The sequence below is a fragment of the Microchirus variegatus genome, assembly GCF_963457635.1.
Source record: "Microchirus variegatus genome assembly, chromosome: 1".
In the NCBI taxonomy this organism is placed as follows: Eukaryota; Metazoa; Chordata; class Actinopteri; order Pleuronectiformes; family Soleidae; genus Microchirus; species Microchirus variegatus.
In genome coordinates this window covers 34,586,666-34,606,383 of record NC_139802.1, presented here as the reverse complement: position 1 = coordinate 34,606,383, position 19,718 = coordinate 34,586,666, and the positions used below count along the sequence as shown (strand labels likewise).

The following is a 19,718-nucleotide window of genomic DNA, read 5'->3' as shown; positions in this document are numbered from 1 at the left end:
ATGAGGGCGGAGGGCGTGAAGGAATGAGAACACAGTGAAACTAAAAACACAAATGATGTTCCTGAATTAAGATGGGAAATGTTCCACATGTTTGCAATAAAAGGATAACATTTCATTAATTTAAATGTATTAAAAATAATAATAATAATAATAATACCGTCCACTCCCATGTCTTTTCCTAGATAAATAATATGTAAATAATTGTCCCTGTTCATCATCTCTTTCATACTGGTCACAGTGAATTTGATTTACTCTTTGCTTGTTGTGAAATGAGACGTCCTCGTCAGTCAGATGAATAACAATCATTCAACGCTTCTTTCTGAGTATTACTACTGTCCTTTTGGTTGTTGTGAATTCTAGATCGTTGTTCTTTTTCTTTTTTTTTGTTTTGCATGTGGTGTTTGAATTAATTATGATATTTAGATATTTTTCATGTTAGCATTATACTACAAAGCAGAAGCCTTGGCATTTATTCATTCATTCATTTACTGTTACTTTCTTCACAACCGCAGCGCAGTGAGCTTGACACACATTTTGCAGATTTGCACAAGTCATAATCTCAGAATACTCAAACAATTTATTCCAGTGTACATAGACACGGATAAAAAAAAAAAATATGTGATGGTAAACAAAAAAAATGTATTGTTCAAATAAAGATGCAAACTGAACTTACGACTAATATGCTATATTTCTACACTTAACTGTGTATTTCCACATACTTGTATACTAAGGCTATAGAGTAATGGTTTGTCAGTTCTGCACACACATCCATACACACAATACTTGGATTGAGCTAAATCCAAATTAACATTTGTTGTGACCACCGTTTTCCCTTCAAAACTGCATTAAATCTCTGCGCTTTTTAAAGGATCTTTTTGGGGTCGTCGTCCTGCTGCCAGAGAACGTTCTTTGGACCAATCAGACGTCATCAGTCCCTGATGGTACTGCATGATGGACAAGTATCTGCTTCTCTTGCATTAAAGACACCAAGCATTGTCATGATTGTGCCGTCCTCCTCCAGTCCTTCAGTGGACAAACTGTCTCCACTTGTACAAAAGCTCCGATTTAGTGCAAGTGTAAAAGAATCGATGCTGGTTTGAAGGCAAAGGGGTGGTCACATCAAATACTGATTTGATTTCGATTTAAAAAACAAACAAAAAACCACTATAATATATATACTTTTTCATGCATTTTCACACATACAACAGTTCTCATACATTTGTCTTTGTTGTCTTTATATGTTTGTTTATAACACATAACATAATGCTGCCACTTGTGGCTTTACAATTATCTACAATCTACAATTATTTTTTTACTTGAAATCCTATATAGGCTTCAATAAATAGTCAATAGCCATATTTCTGTTGTGCAAACATTTAACATGATGTTGACCAACTAATGCATCGACCTTAATGCCTTAATCAAGCCTAAAACAGTAGCAAAATAATTAGTATTTAGGTTTCTTTTGTCCCCATTATTATGCTTAAATGTATAGAGGCAATAAGAATGTGCAATATCCTTTTTCCGCACAACCTATAGGCAATCTGATGAAATTACCACCAACTATATAAACACACCAGAGCAAAAAAAGGACTCAAAATGTTTTAAATGAGATTGAATTTGTCTCGTTTTTACGAACAAAAGTACACTAAAAACAGTCCGTTTTTGTGACAAATATGGCTCCTGGTTTTGAAGAAAAAGTATGCAATATATAATGAATCCTGACTTTGACTCAATGACACATAAACAGACAACAACAAAAAACAACACAACTCGTAAACAGCCTGAAGATGTGACCTGTAAACACGCACCCAGGACGTCTCCATTGAAGGAGTTGTGTGTTTTTCCCAGGGCAATTTACCAAGCGTGCAGCACGTGAGCACTAAGGGTTAATTTAATTAGGCATTATCAAAACACTTGTTAGTGGCTATTATAGGCAGAATGTGGACGGAAGGATCCTCAACATTTAGAGTTTCACACCGATCCAAGTCTAAAGGCTATGGGTTTGTTAAGTCTGGAGATTACCATCTAATCGGATCAACTTAGCCATGGCTGTCAGCCTGTGCTCTCTCTCTCTCTCTCTCTCTCTCTCTCTCTCTCTCTCTCTCTCTCTCTCTCTCTCTCTCTCTCTCTCTTCCCCCCCTCCTGTTTTCAAGCTAGGCAAATTGCACATGCCTGTCAAATTCATCTGCAAACACAAATGAATTTATAATACTTATAAAAGCACATTTAAAAGCAACATTGTTGGCCAAAGTGCTCTACAGCAATAAAGCAACATTACAATGCATACAGTTAAACAGACACATCCATATTACATCACATTAGAGATGTGCATGTATAAGGACAGAGTCTACCTGATTTCAGATGTTCATGTTGCAGGCAGCAAATGTGAAATACCTTGAGTGATGTGGAGGTGTTTGCTTGCAGCTCAGTGGTTTTTCTTTGAGCCTTCTCCACATTAGTAAAGGTGTGCCACAAGGTTCACTTTTAGGACCGACTCTTTTCACGCTCAATGTCAACTGCACATTTGTGCATCTTTATTCAGTGCTTTGTTGTTGCGCAAGTACTGTTGCCCTCGTATTTGAACATCGTTCAGTCTGAACTGTTCCACCTTAGACCGACAAAACAAATAAAGATCTGCTCAGAATACCCCTGTTGTGGCCGCTTATGAATACCTCGATGAAAGCCTTTCTTTTAAACCACTGGTTCTCAAAGTGCGGCCCGCAAGCCAATGGCGGCATGCAGAAACATTTCTGGCCCGCAATGAATTACAGTTGATAGTTTTAATCCAGGAGCTACTAAGCTTGTTAAATGTTTATTGGACATTACTGGATACAGACCAATAAGTGTAAACTGTAGAACTGCAATCTGGTCACTAAAATTATTACAAATTTTATTTTTTCTTTGGCGGCCCTCAGTCCAATGTTGGGTTCCTAAATTGGCTAATTGTCCTAATGCTAGGTAACGGCTTGTTGCTGCCACCTTCTTGCCTTCTTCTCGATTATGGAGATATCCTTTTTGTTGTTGGATTCAAATGTTTTTTTTCACTTGGCACTTGGCACATTTCCTTTACAGTTGCGTTGTCCTTGACAGGCCTCTCTTGGAAAATGGGACAACATGTATATAAATAACAAAAACATACATCCAGTAAAGTACCTTCAGCGATATTATCAGTATCAATATTGTAATCCTGAATTATATTACAGATACAGATTGGAAAGTGTGTCATGGTGGTTCTACTGATTTAAGGGTATTTAAACATGAAATACTTCAACATGTGAGGTTCAGATGATCAATCAATCAATCAATCAATCTTTATTTATATAGCCCACAGTTTACAAAACATAGTTTGTCTCACGGGACTTCACAGGGTTGGTAACATCCTCTGTCCTTAGACCTTCGACCAGGGTAAGGAAAAACTACCAGGGAAAAAAAAAAACCCTTGTAAAAGGGAAAAAGGGTAGAAACCTTAGGGAGAACCACAGGTGAGGGATCCACTCCCTGGACGGACAGACGTGCAGTAGATGTTACCCAAAACATACAATACACAATGACAAGAATAAAAAGTGAAAAAAAGAAAAAAAGTCTTTAAATGCCAGGATCATCTGGATCACTGGGTTTATCACAGCCTGTAGTGAAGACTGTTGTGGTCAGAGACTTGAGGATGACGGAGTCTTCTTTCCTGTCCTGACCTCATGTCGTTCACTGGTGTCAGCAGAACTGTAAGAGATTAAAATCAGTTAGAGATGTGCTATATGTAGATTTATGTGCTACATCTCATGGGGGTACATCAGGTAAGTGGTGAGGGATGAAAAATCGAGGACGGGGTAGAGAAAGTGCGGCTCGTGCAAAGTCTGTGTGCTCATTCTAAGTGCATGATGGGAAATTCCCCCAGCAGTCTAAGCCTATGGCAGCATAAGATGATCCCTAAGATATACTTTCATCTGAACTCAGGAATCCATGTAGGGACTGAATTGACTCTAATTGTGTCATTTTCCACATATTTAATGCTTGGATTGACGTCTTGGATGTTTTCTTTAGCACCGTTGCATATATCTTAAAATGTTCTGCCATTTATGGAAAAAAAGGTTTTGCTGTATAGATTAAATTTTGGCGATCATCAAGACTGAGATTGCACCCCCGCCCCTCCTCTCCAGACAAACAAAGGATAAGGTCACCTCCTGTGATTGGGAAAACCTAAATAGTTTTAAGGCTTTTAACCCTTTTGAGTCAAAATAATGTAATCCCCTTAAGCAGGATTACCATTCTGCGGTCAATCTTTGTTTGCTGTTAAGTGGTAATAGTTATTGTTTGGGCTTTGTTACCCTGCTTGAGTCAACACCTGTAAGGACTGGTTAGTTTAAGTCTGGTTTAGGAATCGAATCAAGTTAACTGAATTAAAGAGACCATTTACTTTTTGGTGTTTATAATTTGGATTTGTTGTATGTCTTTTTTTTCCTTTGGGTCGACAAATTATTCCTCAACTAAATTAAACATTTTGGGCAACAATTTGTTGATACTTAAGCTGTCATCTAGCAGTCCATGTTCTGATCATAAATCTTGGAATTATGATTTTGTTGTACCTTAATCTGTTTGCCTAATCTTCCTCTTCTTTTTTGAAGACAGGCTGACATGACATGACATCTGGAGGAGTGGAAAGATGGTTTTAAGATTTATGGAAGATGGTTAAGAGCCAGCAGCGACTGACTGGTGCACTTGATAGTGAGAGGAGACGGAGCGCCTGCTGCATGGTGGCCGCACAGGCGCACAGTCTAAACCCCGAAACCCGGCGAGGCCAAATCTAAACGGACGTCCTCTCTCTGACGTGCAGCACGAGCAGGGGGTCGTGCAGGGGGCGCTACTTTAAAAAGCCCCTTCTGAAGATGCTCCATAACCACAGTGCAGGACGGATGTATCGGGCTCGCATGTTCTCCATCATCCCCCAGGCTGTAATTTGAAATCCATTGCATTTCCATTGCATTTATTTGGAGAGAAGTTGTGATTTTTACCATCTTTTTTTTTTTTTTTTTTTAACTTCACCGACAAATGTGGCTCCTTGGATCAACCTCCCAAGTCATGATGATGGATGAGCGCCTGTCTGCTACCGCAAGTTCGCTCCAGATTCACGGGAACAACAACCCGTCCACGGTCCACAGCATCGAGGCCATACTGGGAGTTCGAGAGGACAGCATCTTCCACAAGTCAGCCTCAGCGTACAGTGTGAGCGGAAAAGTTGTGCAGCTCCAAGATGCGGAGCGCAACGGGAACGCAATCACGACTTCGGTGAAGAAAAGTCTGTACTCGGACAGTTTTGACAGTAAGTGGACCCAGCGCGTTTCTCCAAATGGCACAATCAGGAGAGCCAAGTGTGCGCGCAAAAGTTTGGATTTGTTGAAGAAGAGTTTTTATTACAAAAAAAAAAAAACTTACTTTTACCCGACGCTTATTATCATTTATGTCTTTTTTTTTTACTCTGGAGTTCTTATTCTAATTATTACTTTATTATTATTATTATTATTATTATTATTATTATTATTGCGCGCTACAACATTTAAAATAGAAAAAATGTTGGTTTATATAGTTCATATAAGGCTGAGCAGTAATTCAATGAAAATTTATATTGCGATATATTTTTTTAATACCAATATAAAAAAAATAACTTTGTTTTATCCGTCGCTCAGGAGTCAAACAAAATTATATGACATTTTATCGCGAAAATAATAACCTAGAGTTATTATTATTTTTTTTTATTTTTTTTTTGGACAATTCTCACAATAGGCCACTTGGTTCAACCCTATATAATAGCATCCAAGCAAATGGATGTAATGTATATTTATTCATAATATGAATATTTGACACTTTCTTCCCTCCACAGGTGAGTGTTGTGCCGGCGGCGCCGCTGACGCGTCAGTGTGCCCGGACTCACCGGACAGAGACGACGGCAAACTGTCCGACGATGAAAACCCCAAAAAGAAACACCGACGGAACCGAACCACGTTTACCACCTTCCAGCTGCACGAGCTGGAGAGAGCGTTCGAGAAGTCCCATTATCCGGACGTGTACAGCAGGGAGGAGCTGGCGATGAAAGTCAACCTCCCGGAGGTGCGAGTGCAGGTAGAGTACCAGAAAATACAAGCATAACATATTATTTTAATCTCCTTTTTTGTCATTTTGCATTTTTTTAATCTTGTTTTTTTACTTAAAAAAAATTCTAATTCAAAATAGTTTTCAACAGCATGTATATAATGTCATTAATTGCACTTATTTTGGGTTCACAAACACATAAAGTTGATCAAGTCATCATTGATTGTACAACACAACTTTATTAAAATATCACTCATACATCTCTTACTCATCTCCTTCTGATTTTATACTAGTTTTATATTCTGTTATATATACTCTATATTATCATTTGCATAATATACTGTATATTCTATGGGTTCATGTTATTTGTTTTTATGTGTTAATCTGTGATGAGCTGCAGCTTCCCGTTGCCTTTGCTGGGATAAATGAAGTTGTTTTGATTTGAAGTAGGACTTATCACAAACCAAAATGAATCATCAACTATTTTGATGATAGGTTTGAGGGTATTTTGATGATTAAAACGGGTTTTCTGATTTTTTTCAGATCCTTAAATTATTAAATTATTTGCTGGTTTCTTTGCTCCATATGATGAAGAAATCTTTAAAACTGGATGAAAACATTTTGGTTTGTGGACAAACATTTTTGAGAACTTCCAGGTCCAAAAAAGACTGGCCAACATTTTCTGCACATAACAATTACTGTATTAATTGAGAAAATAATTGTCAGACGATTATGAAAATAATCATTAGTTGCCGCTCTAGTTTGAAGCAAATTAAACCCTGAACACCTGCCACTTTCTTCTCAGGTGTGGTTCCAAAACCGACGGGCCAAGTGGCGTCGGCAGGAGAAGCTGGAGGTGAGTTCCATCAAACTCCAGGACACCTCGTCCTCTCTGCTCTCCTTGAGCCGCTCTCCCACTAGCACGCTGGGCTCTGGTCTGCAGTTGGACCCCTGGCTCTCCACTCCCATCACCAGCTCCACCTCGCTGCAGTCCCTCCCGGGATTCATCAGCAGCTCTCAGGGTCTCCAGGGAACCTACACCCCTTCTCCTCCGCCCTCCATGCCCTCCTTGCCAGCCTCCTTCCTCAGCTGCCCAGCTCTGGGACAGAGTCCTCACCTGCCCCACATCAGCTCTATGTGCGCCACGCCACCCGCATACCAGTGCTCTGCTGATCCAAGGAACTCTAGTATTGCCTCATTGAGGATGAAGGCGAAGGAGCACATCCAGTCTATTGGGAAGACGTGGTGATGCTGCGGACGTCAGAAATAGACATCAGAGCTTCTTTTGGAAAACTGACTTCCTCTTCCTGATCACAGGGTTTTTATGAAAAGTGAGGAGCACAGTTTCCATCTAGGATTACAGACCCTCTGGAAAGGTTTGACACATATTATGAATTTACTGTGCAACTTATAAGCTCCTACTGTGTTTTTCTTCTCCTTCATCTTCTTAGCAGCCGACACCACTGTTAACTTTTTGTGTTCATTCAGACCAGTTTTGTTCTCACCTGCTGTTGTGTTGCCAATAATACAGAATTACAGATTATGTTTCTGCCAGTGTGTATTTATTCCACTGTCACCAAAACAATGGAGCACTTCTCACTCTCCACCTGTTGTTTATCGTCATTAACACTTCATCAGATGTTTTTTTTATATAATAAACACTTTTTTATATAAAACCAAAAAAAAAGAGTACTATTTGAACCATGCGGATTTGTCAGTTAGGTCTTTAATGATTATAACTCACTAGTAAGTATATAAAAGTGGGGACAACATTAATTGTGCTAAATGTATAAGGCTGAATATGTACAAACTCAACAGATATGAAAAATTGGGGGGGGGGGCTTTTGAGAAGAGTGAATATGTGGAAAAGTTTGTCGGGGGTTTTTGGCTGCAGGCTTTCAAAGGCTTTTCTGTTACTTTCATACCAAAAAAAAAAAATGTAACCAGTTTCATCTCACATTTTCATCCCCAATTGAGCCACTGTTTGCTCCAAAACAGACCCACACAGTAAAATCCTTTGAGCATTGTACATATATTTGAATTAAGGCAGCATTACTGAACACAAAGGGTGTGATTTCAAGAAATGACATCCACTCTCAAGCCACTTATTTCATATTCATTCACTAATTATGGGGGGTGGTTGAAAGTGTATCCCATGAGGGAAGAGAACAGAAGACTGTCATTTGGCCTCAAAAGAAAGATGCGTGGATCTAAATTATTCCATTATCATGTTGTTGTTGTTTTTCTCGTCATCTACCCTGCTGTCTTTAATGTGTCTCTTTTTTTTCTGGACAGAAAAATCTATTTAAATCTGCGACTGATGTGTTTTTCCTTCCAACATTGATCGTGTAAACCCCAACATCACCTTTCAAAAATGTATAAATTGTGCCATCTAGTGGTACAAGCCAGTTACTGCACTGATGGAGCGACCAGAGCTTCTGCTTGCTCCCAGATTATTATGACAGCTGCTGAGTGAAATTACCATGAAGCATTTGCCAGTGCAGATATCACACACATTACATTTATACAGGCCATCCATGAACATGATTGTCATAATCAGAAAAATTGGAATGATGAATGATTAAACAAACTTCATTTTCTTACAACAGAAAAACAACATGTTTCAGTGTGGATTACAGGGCAAAGGTTGAGTAGATTAGATGTTCCTCAAACATTAATCCATCATGCCTTCAAGTGGAGTCATTGCCTCGCAGTCTCAGAGCCAGAAGGAGCAGGTCTGACACCTATAATAGATATTGGACAAAGCACAATCATTTATTCCTGGTAAATTGATACATAGGCACAAATAAGATGGTAAGATCTAAGGACTGACCTCTTTGAGATATGTGTCCTCTTTTCTCCAGCTGCTGTCCAGGTGGAGCAGCCTGTCTGCAGGCTGTGGCTTCTGCTTTTGGTTCCTTTGTTGCATCAGAGCCTTCATCAGTGGCTCATATGGACCCAGCTCCGTGTCCGTGGGTGTGAGGTAGCCACTGTCATGGTTCATTTCCTGCAGCTCAGGCAGGCTCTTCTTTCCCATCAAATGACCTGCGGAGTTGGACAGGGATGCATGGAGATCGATCGGTTACACTCTGATTAACTGCAGCAGATGAGTTTACCACAACTATCAGTTAGAAAAAAAAAACTGCAATAATAATCATTATTTTACGCATGTATGGATGTGGTGGCTTCACTATATTGTTTTCTGAATCAAACAGATTTCTCGTTATAGGGGTTAATTTGCTATTTAACTTTAATTTGAGTATTTATTTATCTTTGCATAATAAAACAACTACATCAATCATTTAAATCAACAAATATTTTCAATCTGATGTGAAAGTTTCCCTTACCTACTGCCCAGTGATTGCCTCGTGGGTAGATTTTTCCAACGATAGCTGCAGCTGGACTTCCTGAGCAGTTCAACACGCAGACGCATGAAGCCAGAAGAATCAAACGTGGCCACACTGGTCTGGAAGTCAATGGCAGGCGAAAGGAGCCTTCGCCCATGTTGTCAGGAGACGAAAGTCGGCTCTAAAACAGCAGGTTTGTGAAATATCAAGTGCTCAAAGTTGCTCCAGTTCTAAACAAGCGCGCGATCTAACTTTAAATCTCCAACATAGTGAGCGAGTGTGAGTCGATGCTGCAGACACGGAGAAGAAAATAAGGACCAATCCCCGGAGCCTTTAAAGCCAACGACAAAAAGCTGAAAGTTAAAGTGGCCCCTCGTCCCTGACACAGCTGTGCGTCAGCGGCGGTTTTAAAGTACCACGAGGACAAAAAGACGGTGACAAATTATCATCTACAAAGCCTGCAATTATTAGACCATTGCTTAATGTTTGCCCAAGGATTGTCACCGTCATTTCGCGATGATGGACACGGATTTATGAGTAATGGCTTCCGTCAGAGGCGATTCTAGAGTCTGTAGGGGCCCTAGGCAAAAATTCTCAGGGGGGCCCTTCCAACCAGTGTTCATCACCATTATGTTACAAATAATCTGACACCAACGAAAAATGTTTGACTTCAAAATGATTTTTTTTCTATTACAAGGTAATTAAAACGTATGTTTTAAAGGTAATTAAAACATACGTTTTAATTACCTTGTAATTAAAACATATGTGAAAATATAAATGTAAAGAACAATAAAATACTGTAAATAGCTTTTAAAAAACTATATAAACTTAGTAAAAAAAATAAAATTACACTGTAAAGAACCCACATTATAAAACAATAGTAAAAAAAAAATAATAATAATTTTGAAAAACTTTCAAAATTTAGTAACCTCAGATTATAGCCTTTTATATGAACTCTAGGCGTGGGCCTTGTAGTACTGGCGCCATCTTGTGCTGCCATGTTTCTATAGCAGTTTTACCATTAGCTGTAACTCATTGTTATTAGGGACGTGTCATGATTCTTGAATAATCGACTGGTCGTTGTATTTTTCACCCTTACAAAGCTGAGAATTTAGGCTGCTTTTTTTCCATTACTATGTGAAACTGTATACAGAGGCTGTGAGTATGCATATGCAATGTACAGTGTCTTCTATCCCGATGAAATTCACCAACCATATAAACACACCTGAGCAAAAAACACATTTTTATAATGCCTGAACACCCCCAGGATGCCCATATAAGGAGTTGTGTATTATTCCTACGGCAATTTACCATTAAAGGGAAATTTCCCTGCTTTTTTAAAAATAGAAACTGAAACTGTATTGTAGTATTGTATTTTGGAATTTACAATTCACATGTATTTAGGGGGCATTATAACACACATTTAATTGAGAATTGATGCTATTTTACACAACAAATAAAATAAAAATGTAAAATCAGAGAAAAATAAAGGCCTTTAACTGATCATCAGGCATGCATGCACCTGAGGTCTATCTATGTATATATTGTCTTGTGTAAGTATTATTATATTGAACAAATTATTATTATTTCTGTGTCTTACAATTTTTTACTATTATTATTGTTTTTAAAGGCACCATATGTAAGAATGTGGCCAAAAACGGTTACTTCACTCAAATTCAAAATCGGGGTAGCTGAGACTATAATGTCTGCAATGATTGGTAGACGGCGGTAGGTGGCGCCACATGCCAAAACATGATTTCAAAACATTAACATGATTTGCGGTCAGCAAAAGATTTTTTTTAATGCAAATATTTCAGCTGTACTGTTGTTTTTGGTGAGTTCAGTATGAATTTTATTCCTGAGTCTCTGTGACATTAGGATTTTATGGCCAGTTGCTTTAAATTTATTACATAATGCACCTTTAAATTTGAGTGTAATAGTTGATGCGAATCATCTTAAACATTTAGTTTGTTTGTTTTTGGGCTTGTAACAACTGACCTCAGCCAGAGAGTGGGATATCATCTTGTTTTCAGAGGCCCTAAAATGGTGCACACTTAAAAAAAAAAAAAAAAGAAACAAGATGATGAATATTTTTGCCACATACAACACCTATTGTGCGCTTTTACCAAATATTTGACCACACAGCGTGTGACCTCATGCACCATCTACATCAATTATCGGCACAGCTTATTACAGTGTACTGAACCCTCCGGAAAGGTCAACATGACCCACGTGTGCAAGTGTGTGAAATTCTCGTACTTGAATGATCCCTTTCATGACAGTATTGACACACAGATCGTCGGAGGGAAAGAATAGATGCGGACAGATTAGGTGTCTTTGTGCATTTGCAGGTTAAGTAACATTTTACATTGAATAGGTTGAAGGGTCCTCTGGGTATTGCCAAGTCACAGCCTTCACACACAAATCCCAGCAGGAAATTAAACAGTATCTTTGGCTCATAAAGTATCACATCCTCATACAAGGTTTACCTTCACAAAACAGGATGAATCATATTTGATCACAGGGCAGTAACAGGCACATACATGCACATAGTTACCTGTGTTATCCATCCATCTTCAGCCCACTGTATCCTCCACATGAGGCTCATGGGTCACTGGAGCCAATCCCAGCTGTCATAGGGCAAACTGAGGGCCACATCTGGCCCTTTGAGGGTAACCAAGATGCAACTGTCATACAGAATATATGTAACTATATGTAAGCAAATATAATGTAAAATAAAGGTAACTACTCCCAAAAATATTGCTAAATAACTTTCTGTATTTATTACTTATTCAATTTCACTCGTCGCATGATGCATATACAATGATACACTGCGATCTAGTGGCGGGATGCCGTCACTTTGCGGGTAACGCAATCGCCATGCATTGTGGGAAATGTAGTTTATGGTCAACGCACGCCTTAAAGCAGCATAGACCTATTTTAACAAAGACTTTTAAGACCAATTAATCACTAGCGGGCCACATAAAATGATGTGGCGGGCCTTGAGTTTGGCACGTGATTTAGAGCAAAGGTCTTACACGAGGGGTGTGTGACCCCTAGGGGCTCCGCAGAGGTACAGCATGGGGTCTGTCATGTGTCAAAGATTTTAATGGCTCCACAAGATAATTGACAGAAATTATTGATATTGGCATTGGTATCAGTTAACAAGGTATGTTTTATTTAAAAAAAATATGGTGTTCATGTACAACTGAAGTGTTTTTGTTTTTCTTCATTTAAATTGTAAATACACCATTTTAACGTGCAGTTTATTGTAACTGCCAGATACTGAAAGTTGTTGTGACCTTAACTACAGTGAGGCGTTTGGTTAATTCCCTTGTCCCTGTGGTTTTTACAATATACTTCTCACACATGAAACCATGTTTTTGGAATAAATTATTGTGTTAAATATGTGGAGACTAAATGTGGCACTGTATGTGGACTTTAAGGAAGATTACCATGATAAAAAGAACATACACTACTTACATATACTGTAAGCATGACACAATCACATTTATTACCATTAACAAATTTAATTAAGATTTTGTCAATAAATATGGATTAGTATTATTTATCTACAGTGCCGATACAGCAACGCGAACAACATGTGTCATCAGGGTAAAATATCTTTCTATGAGTGAACTGTGACTGATTACATATTTCTATTCATTCTCTCCAAATGAGAGTCTTATGATGGATACGCTGAGTGCCTTAAATGTGCTGTCATGAGTGGAAAGACACGACATGAAAAAATAAAAATGGGCCAATTACTTTCAGCAAGACGATGCCAATTAAATTGGGAAGTTTTGCTATTATAAGCTCTCTGCTTTTAGTCACAGTGCTGATATTATCACCTGCTGTTCTGCCAGGAGCCTCGAGGGTAGTGCTAGGATTTGAAGAAGCAATTATTTGAATTATTTGTTTTATGAATATACTTTGAGAAATCAACACGGAGCAAACACATTATAATGAGGGGCATGTTTTATGTTCTTGTTTAGAGGAAACCAAGTGGACATCAGCCACTTGGTTGAACTGCTTAGACAGAAAAATATAGTATTTTAACCAAGTTGACCTCTTCATCTCTACTGCTATTGACATGTGTTTTCCGTTTACACTATTTCATCCCTCTGTGCTTTTGAAGTGTCTTAGATACACACATTAACACAGGAAATATGTTTACGTTGCATTATAAGTTGGTGTCCACATATATATTGTAACTAGATACACATTGCCCATTAATTACGTTTACATTTTCAGTTGACCATAGTGTATGCATAGGTTAGGCAGTTGTCCTTTGATGTGTTCCCTAAGGGGTAACTGACGGTCAACTGGCTAAACAAGGGCGTAAGGTGAGGTATAGGAGGAGGAGCAGGTAGCCTTTTAAAAGTGGCATCTTGCTCAGGGAAAATTAGAGCTTCTTGGGAATCTGGCTGAAGCTCTCCCAAGTGACCTGCAGCGCTTGGAGTTGACACTTGACTTGTAACGAAATAAAGATCTCTTTGTTTGGTCCTAAATTTGACAAAAACGACTTACTATACTTTGTCGTCCAAAATCTGACAATTTTTTTTGGGTCCAAAACTTGACAAAAACGTCATACTACACTATGTAGTATGTCATACTATACTATGCTGTCCAAAATGTGACCATTTTTTGAGAAAAAAATGTGGTCCTAAATTTGACAAAAACGACATACTATACTATGTCGTCCAAATCTGACAATTTAAAAAAAAAAAAATTTTGGTCCAAAACTTGACAAAAACGTCATACTACACTATGTAGTATGTCATACTATACTATGCTGTCCAAAATGTGACCATTTTTTGAGGAAAAAAATTGGTCCAAAATTTGACAAAAACAACATACTATACTATGTCGTCCAAAATCCGACAATTTTTTTGAAAAACTTTTTTTGGGCCAAAACTTGACAAAAACGTCATACTATACTATATAGTACGTCATACTATACTATGTCGTCCAAAATGTGACAATTTTCTGAGAAAATTTTTTTGTCCAAAATTTGACAAAAACGTCATACTGTGCTATGCTGTCAAAAATGTGACCATTTTTTGAGAAAAAAGTTTGGTCCAAAATTTGACAAAAAACGACATACTATGCTATGCCGTCAAATATGTGACCATTTTTTGAGAAAAAAGTTTGGTCCAAAATTTGACAAAAACGACATATGTGGTCCAAAATCTGACAATTATTTTTAAAAACATTTTTTTGGTCCAAAACTTGACAAAAACGTCATACTATACTATGTAGTACGTCATACTATACTATGCTGTCAAAAATGTGACCATTTTTTGAGAAAAAAGTTTGGTCCAAAATTTGACAAAAAACGACATACTATGCTATGCTGTCAAAAATGTGACCATTTTTTGAGAAAAAAGTTTGGTCCAAAATTTGACAAAAACGTCATACTACACTATGTAGTACGTCATACTATACTATGCTGTCCAAAATGTGACCATTTTTTGAGAAAAAAATTTGGTCCTAAATTTGACAAAAACGACATACTATACTATGTCGTCCAATTTTGACAATATTTTTAAAAAGAAATGTTTTGGTCCAAAATTTGACAAAAACGACATGTGGTCCAAAATCTGACAATTATTTTTAAAAACATTTTTTTGGTCCAAAACTTGACAAAAACGTCATACTATACTATGTAGTACGTCATACTATACTATGCTGTCAAAAATGTGACCATTTTTTGAGAAAAAAGTTTGGTCCAAAATTTGACAAAAAACGACATACTATGCTATGCTGTCAAAAATGTGACCATTTTTTGAGAAAAAAGTTTGGTCCAAAATTTGACAAAAACGTCATACTACACTATGTAGTACGTCATACTATACTATGCTGTCCAAAATGTGACCATTTTTTGAGAAAAAAATGTGGTCCTAAATTTGACAAAAACGACATACTATACTATGTCGTCCAAATCTGACAATTTAAAAAAAAAAAATTTTTTGGTCCAAAACTTGACAAAAACGTCATACTACACTATGTAGTATGTCATACTATACTATGCTGTCCAAAATGTGACCATTTTTTGAGAAAAAAATGTGGTCCTAAATTTGACAAAAACGACATACTATACTATGTCGTCCAAAATCTGACAATTTTTTTGGTCCAAAACTTGACAAAAACGTCATACTACACTATGTAGTATGTCATACTATACTATGCTGTCCAAAATGTGACAATTTTTTGAGAAAAAAATGTGGTCCTAAATTTGACAAAAACGACATACTATACTATGTCGTCCAAATCTGACAATTTCTTTTTAAAACATTTTTTTGGTCCAAAACTTGACAAAAACGTCATACTACACTATGTAGTACGTCAAACTATACTATGCTGTCCAAAATGTCACAATTTTTTGAGAAAAAAATGTGGTCCTAAATTTGACAAAAACGACATACTATACCATGTAATACATCCTACTACACTATGCCGTCCGAAATGTTACCATATTTTGAGGAAAAGAATTTGGTCCAAAACTTGCCAAAAACGTCATACTATACTATGTAGTACGTCATACTACACTATGCCGTCCAAAATGTGACAATTTTTGAGGAAAAAATTTTGTCCAAAATTGACAAAAATGACATACTATACTATGTCGTCCAAAATCGGACATTTTTTTTGAAAAACGTTTTTTTGGTCCAAAACTTGACAAAAACATCATACTATACTATATAGTACGTCATACTATACTATGTCGTCCAAAATGTGACAATTTTCTGAGAAAATGTTTTTGTCCAAAATTTGACAAAAACGTCATACTGTGCTATGCTGTCAAAAATGTGACCATTTTTTGAGAAAAAAGTTTGGTCCAAAATTTGACAAAAAACGACATACTATGCTATGCCGTCAAAAATGTGACCATTTTTTGAGAAAAAAGTTTGGTCCAAAATTTGACAAAAACGACATATGTGGTCCAAAATCTGACAATTATTTTTAAAAACATTTTTTTGGTCCAAAACTTGACAAAAACGTCATACTACACTATGTAGTACATCATACTATACTATGCTGTCCAAAATGTGACCATTTTTTGAGAAAAAAATTTGGTCCTAAATTTGACAATAACGACATACTATACTAGATACACATTGCCCATTAATTACGTTTACATTTTCAGTTGACCATAGTGTATGCATAGGTTAGGCAGTTGTCCTTTGATGTGTTCCCTAAGGGGTAACTGACGGTCAACTGGCTAAACAAGGGCGTAAGGTGAGGTATAGGAGGAGGAGCAGGTAGCCTTTTAAAAGTGGCATCTTGCTCAGGGAAAATTAGAGCTTCTTGGGAATCTGGCTGAAGCTCTCCCAAGTGACCTGCAGCGCTTGGAGTTGACACTTGACTTGTAACGAAATAAAGATCTCTTTGTTTGGTCCTAAATTTGACAAAAACGACTTACTATACTTTGTCGTCCAAAATCTGACAATTTTTTTTGGGTCCAAAACTTGACAAAAACGTCATACTACACTATGTAGTATGTCATACTATACTATGCTGTCCAAAATGTGACCATTTTTTGAGAAAAAAATGTGGTCCTAAATTTGACAAAAACGACATACTATACTATGTCGTCCAAATCTGACAATTTAAAAAAAAAAAATTTTTGGTCCAAAACTTGACAAAAACGTCATACTACACTATGTAGTATGTCATACTATACTATGCTGTCCAAAATGTGACCATTTTTTGAGGAAAAAAATTGGTCCAAAATTTGACAAAAACAACATACTATACTATGTCGTCCAAAATCCGACAATTTTTTTGAAAAACTTTTTTTGGGCCAAAACTTGACAAAAACGTCATACTATACTATATAGTACGTCATACTATACTATGTCGTCCAAAATGTGACAATTTTCTGAGAAAATTTTTTTGTCCAAAATTTGACAAAAACGTCATACTGTGCTATGCTGTCAAAAATGTGACCATTTTTTGAGAAAAAAGTTTGGTCCAAAATTTGACAAAAAACGACATACTATGCTATGCCGTCAAAAATGTGACCATTTTTTGAGAAAAAAGTTTGGTCCAAAATTTGACAAAAACGACATATGTGGTCCAAAATCTGACAATTATTTTTAAAAACATTTTTTTGGTCCAAAACTTGACAAAAACGTCATACTATACTATGTAGTACGTCATACTATACTATGCTGTCAAAAATGTGACCATTTTTTGAGAAAAAAGTTTGGTCCAAAATTTGACAAAAAACGACATACTATGCTATGCTGTCAAAAATGTGACAATTTTTTGAGAAAAAAGTTTGGTCCAAAATTTGACAAAAACGTCATACTACACTATGTAGTACGTCATACTATACTATGCCGTCCAAAATGTGACCATTTTTTGAGAAAAAAATTTGGTCCTAAATTTGACAAAAACGACATACTATACTATGTCGTCCAATTTTGACAATATTTTTAAAAAGAAATGTTTTGGTCCAAAACTTGACAAAAACGTCATACTATACTATGTAATCCGTCATACTACACTATGCCGTCCAAAATGTGACCATTTTTTGAGAAAAAAATTTGGTCCAAAATTTGACAATAAAGACAAACTATACTATGTCGTCCAAAATCTGAATTTTTTTTTAGCTAATATGCTCCCGTGTTCGAAACCTAACACTGCATTGAATGATGTGTGAATGCCACACCTTTGCATGCATGAATCACACGTGATTAACAGACATGATTAACACAATGTGTGATGAACGTGTTAATTACACGTGCGATTCATGCACATAAAGGTGTGGCATTCACACATCATTCAAGCAATACTACTGATCAATCTATACTGATTCAGTGATAAAGTGCCTGTTAACATGAACCATGATCTGAAACAAGTATTTTTTTTTTTTTGCAGAATCCTGGGCATAAGGATTGGCATGTGAAGTTGCTGCCAACCCATGTGTCCAAGGCCTCAGTGTGGTGTCTATACATGAGGTCGGCTAAGGCTCTTGGTATGTGTTAAAATTGAGTTCTATACAATAGCCAAATGCTTATTGTTACGACCGGCCTAGGGGAACCGTGCATAACAATGAAAGTTGCTCCCCTCTTTCCCCACTCCCAAAGACGACCAAGGCCACAAGGCTGGAGCTCACAGTCATTTATTGTAATACTCCAAAAACACATGGTAGCAACTCATCAGGGTGAGCATGGCTCAAAACAACAAACAAAACAATCTGTAACCCAACATAACTTCCCTATCAAAAGTAAATAAAATAAAATACAGGTTTCTGACCTGACTCCCTATAAAATAAACTGGAGAAAAAGAGCTTTAAAGAAAAGAGCTACCCACCCTTACCGCTACCTGCATTGCTGGACAATAAATACAAATACTATTCAACCGGAACAAAAACATGGTGCCAAGAGAAGAGAGAGAACAGCTCAAGCGGCGGCCATTTTATGCTGCTCCCAATCTTCCTCCTCCAATCAGCAGTCGGTACCTGCACCTAAGAGAAGAGACACCCAGGGTAGTAGCACCACCCTCAGGCAGGGAGGAACAACAGCAGAACAGAAATAACAACAGAACAGAAATAACAACAGAACAGGCAAACTCAAATACATTATGACCCAGGGTCATAACATTATATTGACCAGTAACACTATGAGCCATTAGAATGAACATAAACATAATATTTGTCTTTTCAGGTGAACATCCACTTCCTGATTGTTGGCCACACCAAATTTGCCCCTGACTCTTGCTTTGGACTAATCAAGCAAGCATTCATGAGGACCAGAGTCAATACTTTGGCAGACATCACTCAGGTTAGTTCATTTTATTAGACTGCAATATGTAATGTGTAAAATGTGATTTTTTTGGAAAAGTAAAATAATTGTTTTCATTGTGGTTCTTGTTGTCAACAGGTAGTGGAACACAGCTCTCCTGAAAGTCGCCTCAATATTCCGCAGCTTGTTGGAACGGCAGATGGCAGAGTGATAGTAAAGGCCATCGACTGGCAGACACTATACTAGAGTAAATAGTTTATTATTTGAATTGTCCCGTATGATGAAAACCAGGGCCATGCACATTTGGGCATGTGCGCATTCACATATCATGTTTTTGGTTTACTTTGCTTTTTTCTGCTGGTGAAATTAGAGCTACAGAGCTTTCTAACAAGCCCCTCATTGTCTCTCTGTGTTCAGTATTCATGTCAGTAAAAGCGGGCGTAAAGTTGCAAATGTCAGCCGCGGCGCACTTCTGCATTCTTTAATTGTGAGAAATAATAAAAAAAAAATCAGTCAAAGTGTTTAATGTCCT

At 37.3% G+C, this 19,718-nt stretch overlaps 1 protein-coding gene across 1 annotated transcript; it reads left to right on the top strand.

Annotated features, from left to right (window-relative positions):
- Nucleotides 1-5,046: 5,046 nt before the first annotated feature.
- Nucleotides 5,047-7,333, top strand: rx3 (retinal homeobox gene 3; the record flags this gene model as incomplete). The annotated part of the gene is made up of 3 exons (XM_083899617.1): nt 5,047-5,317; nt 5,876-6,114; nt 6,890-7,333. 3 exons carry the CDS (start codon nt 5,047-5,049, stop codon nt 7,331-7,333), a joined length of 954 nt encoding a protein of 317 aa, XP_083755743.1.
- Nucleotides 7,334-19,718: the final 12,385 nt, after the last annotated feature.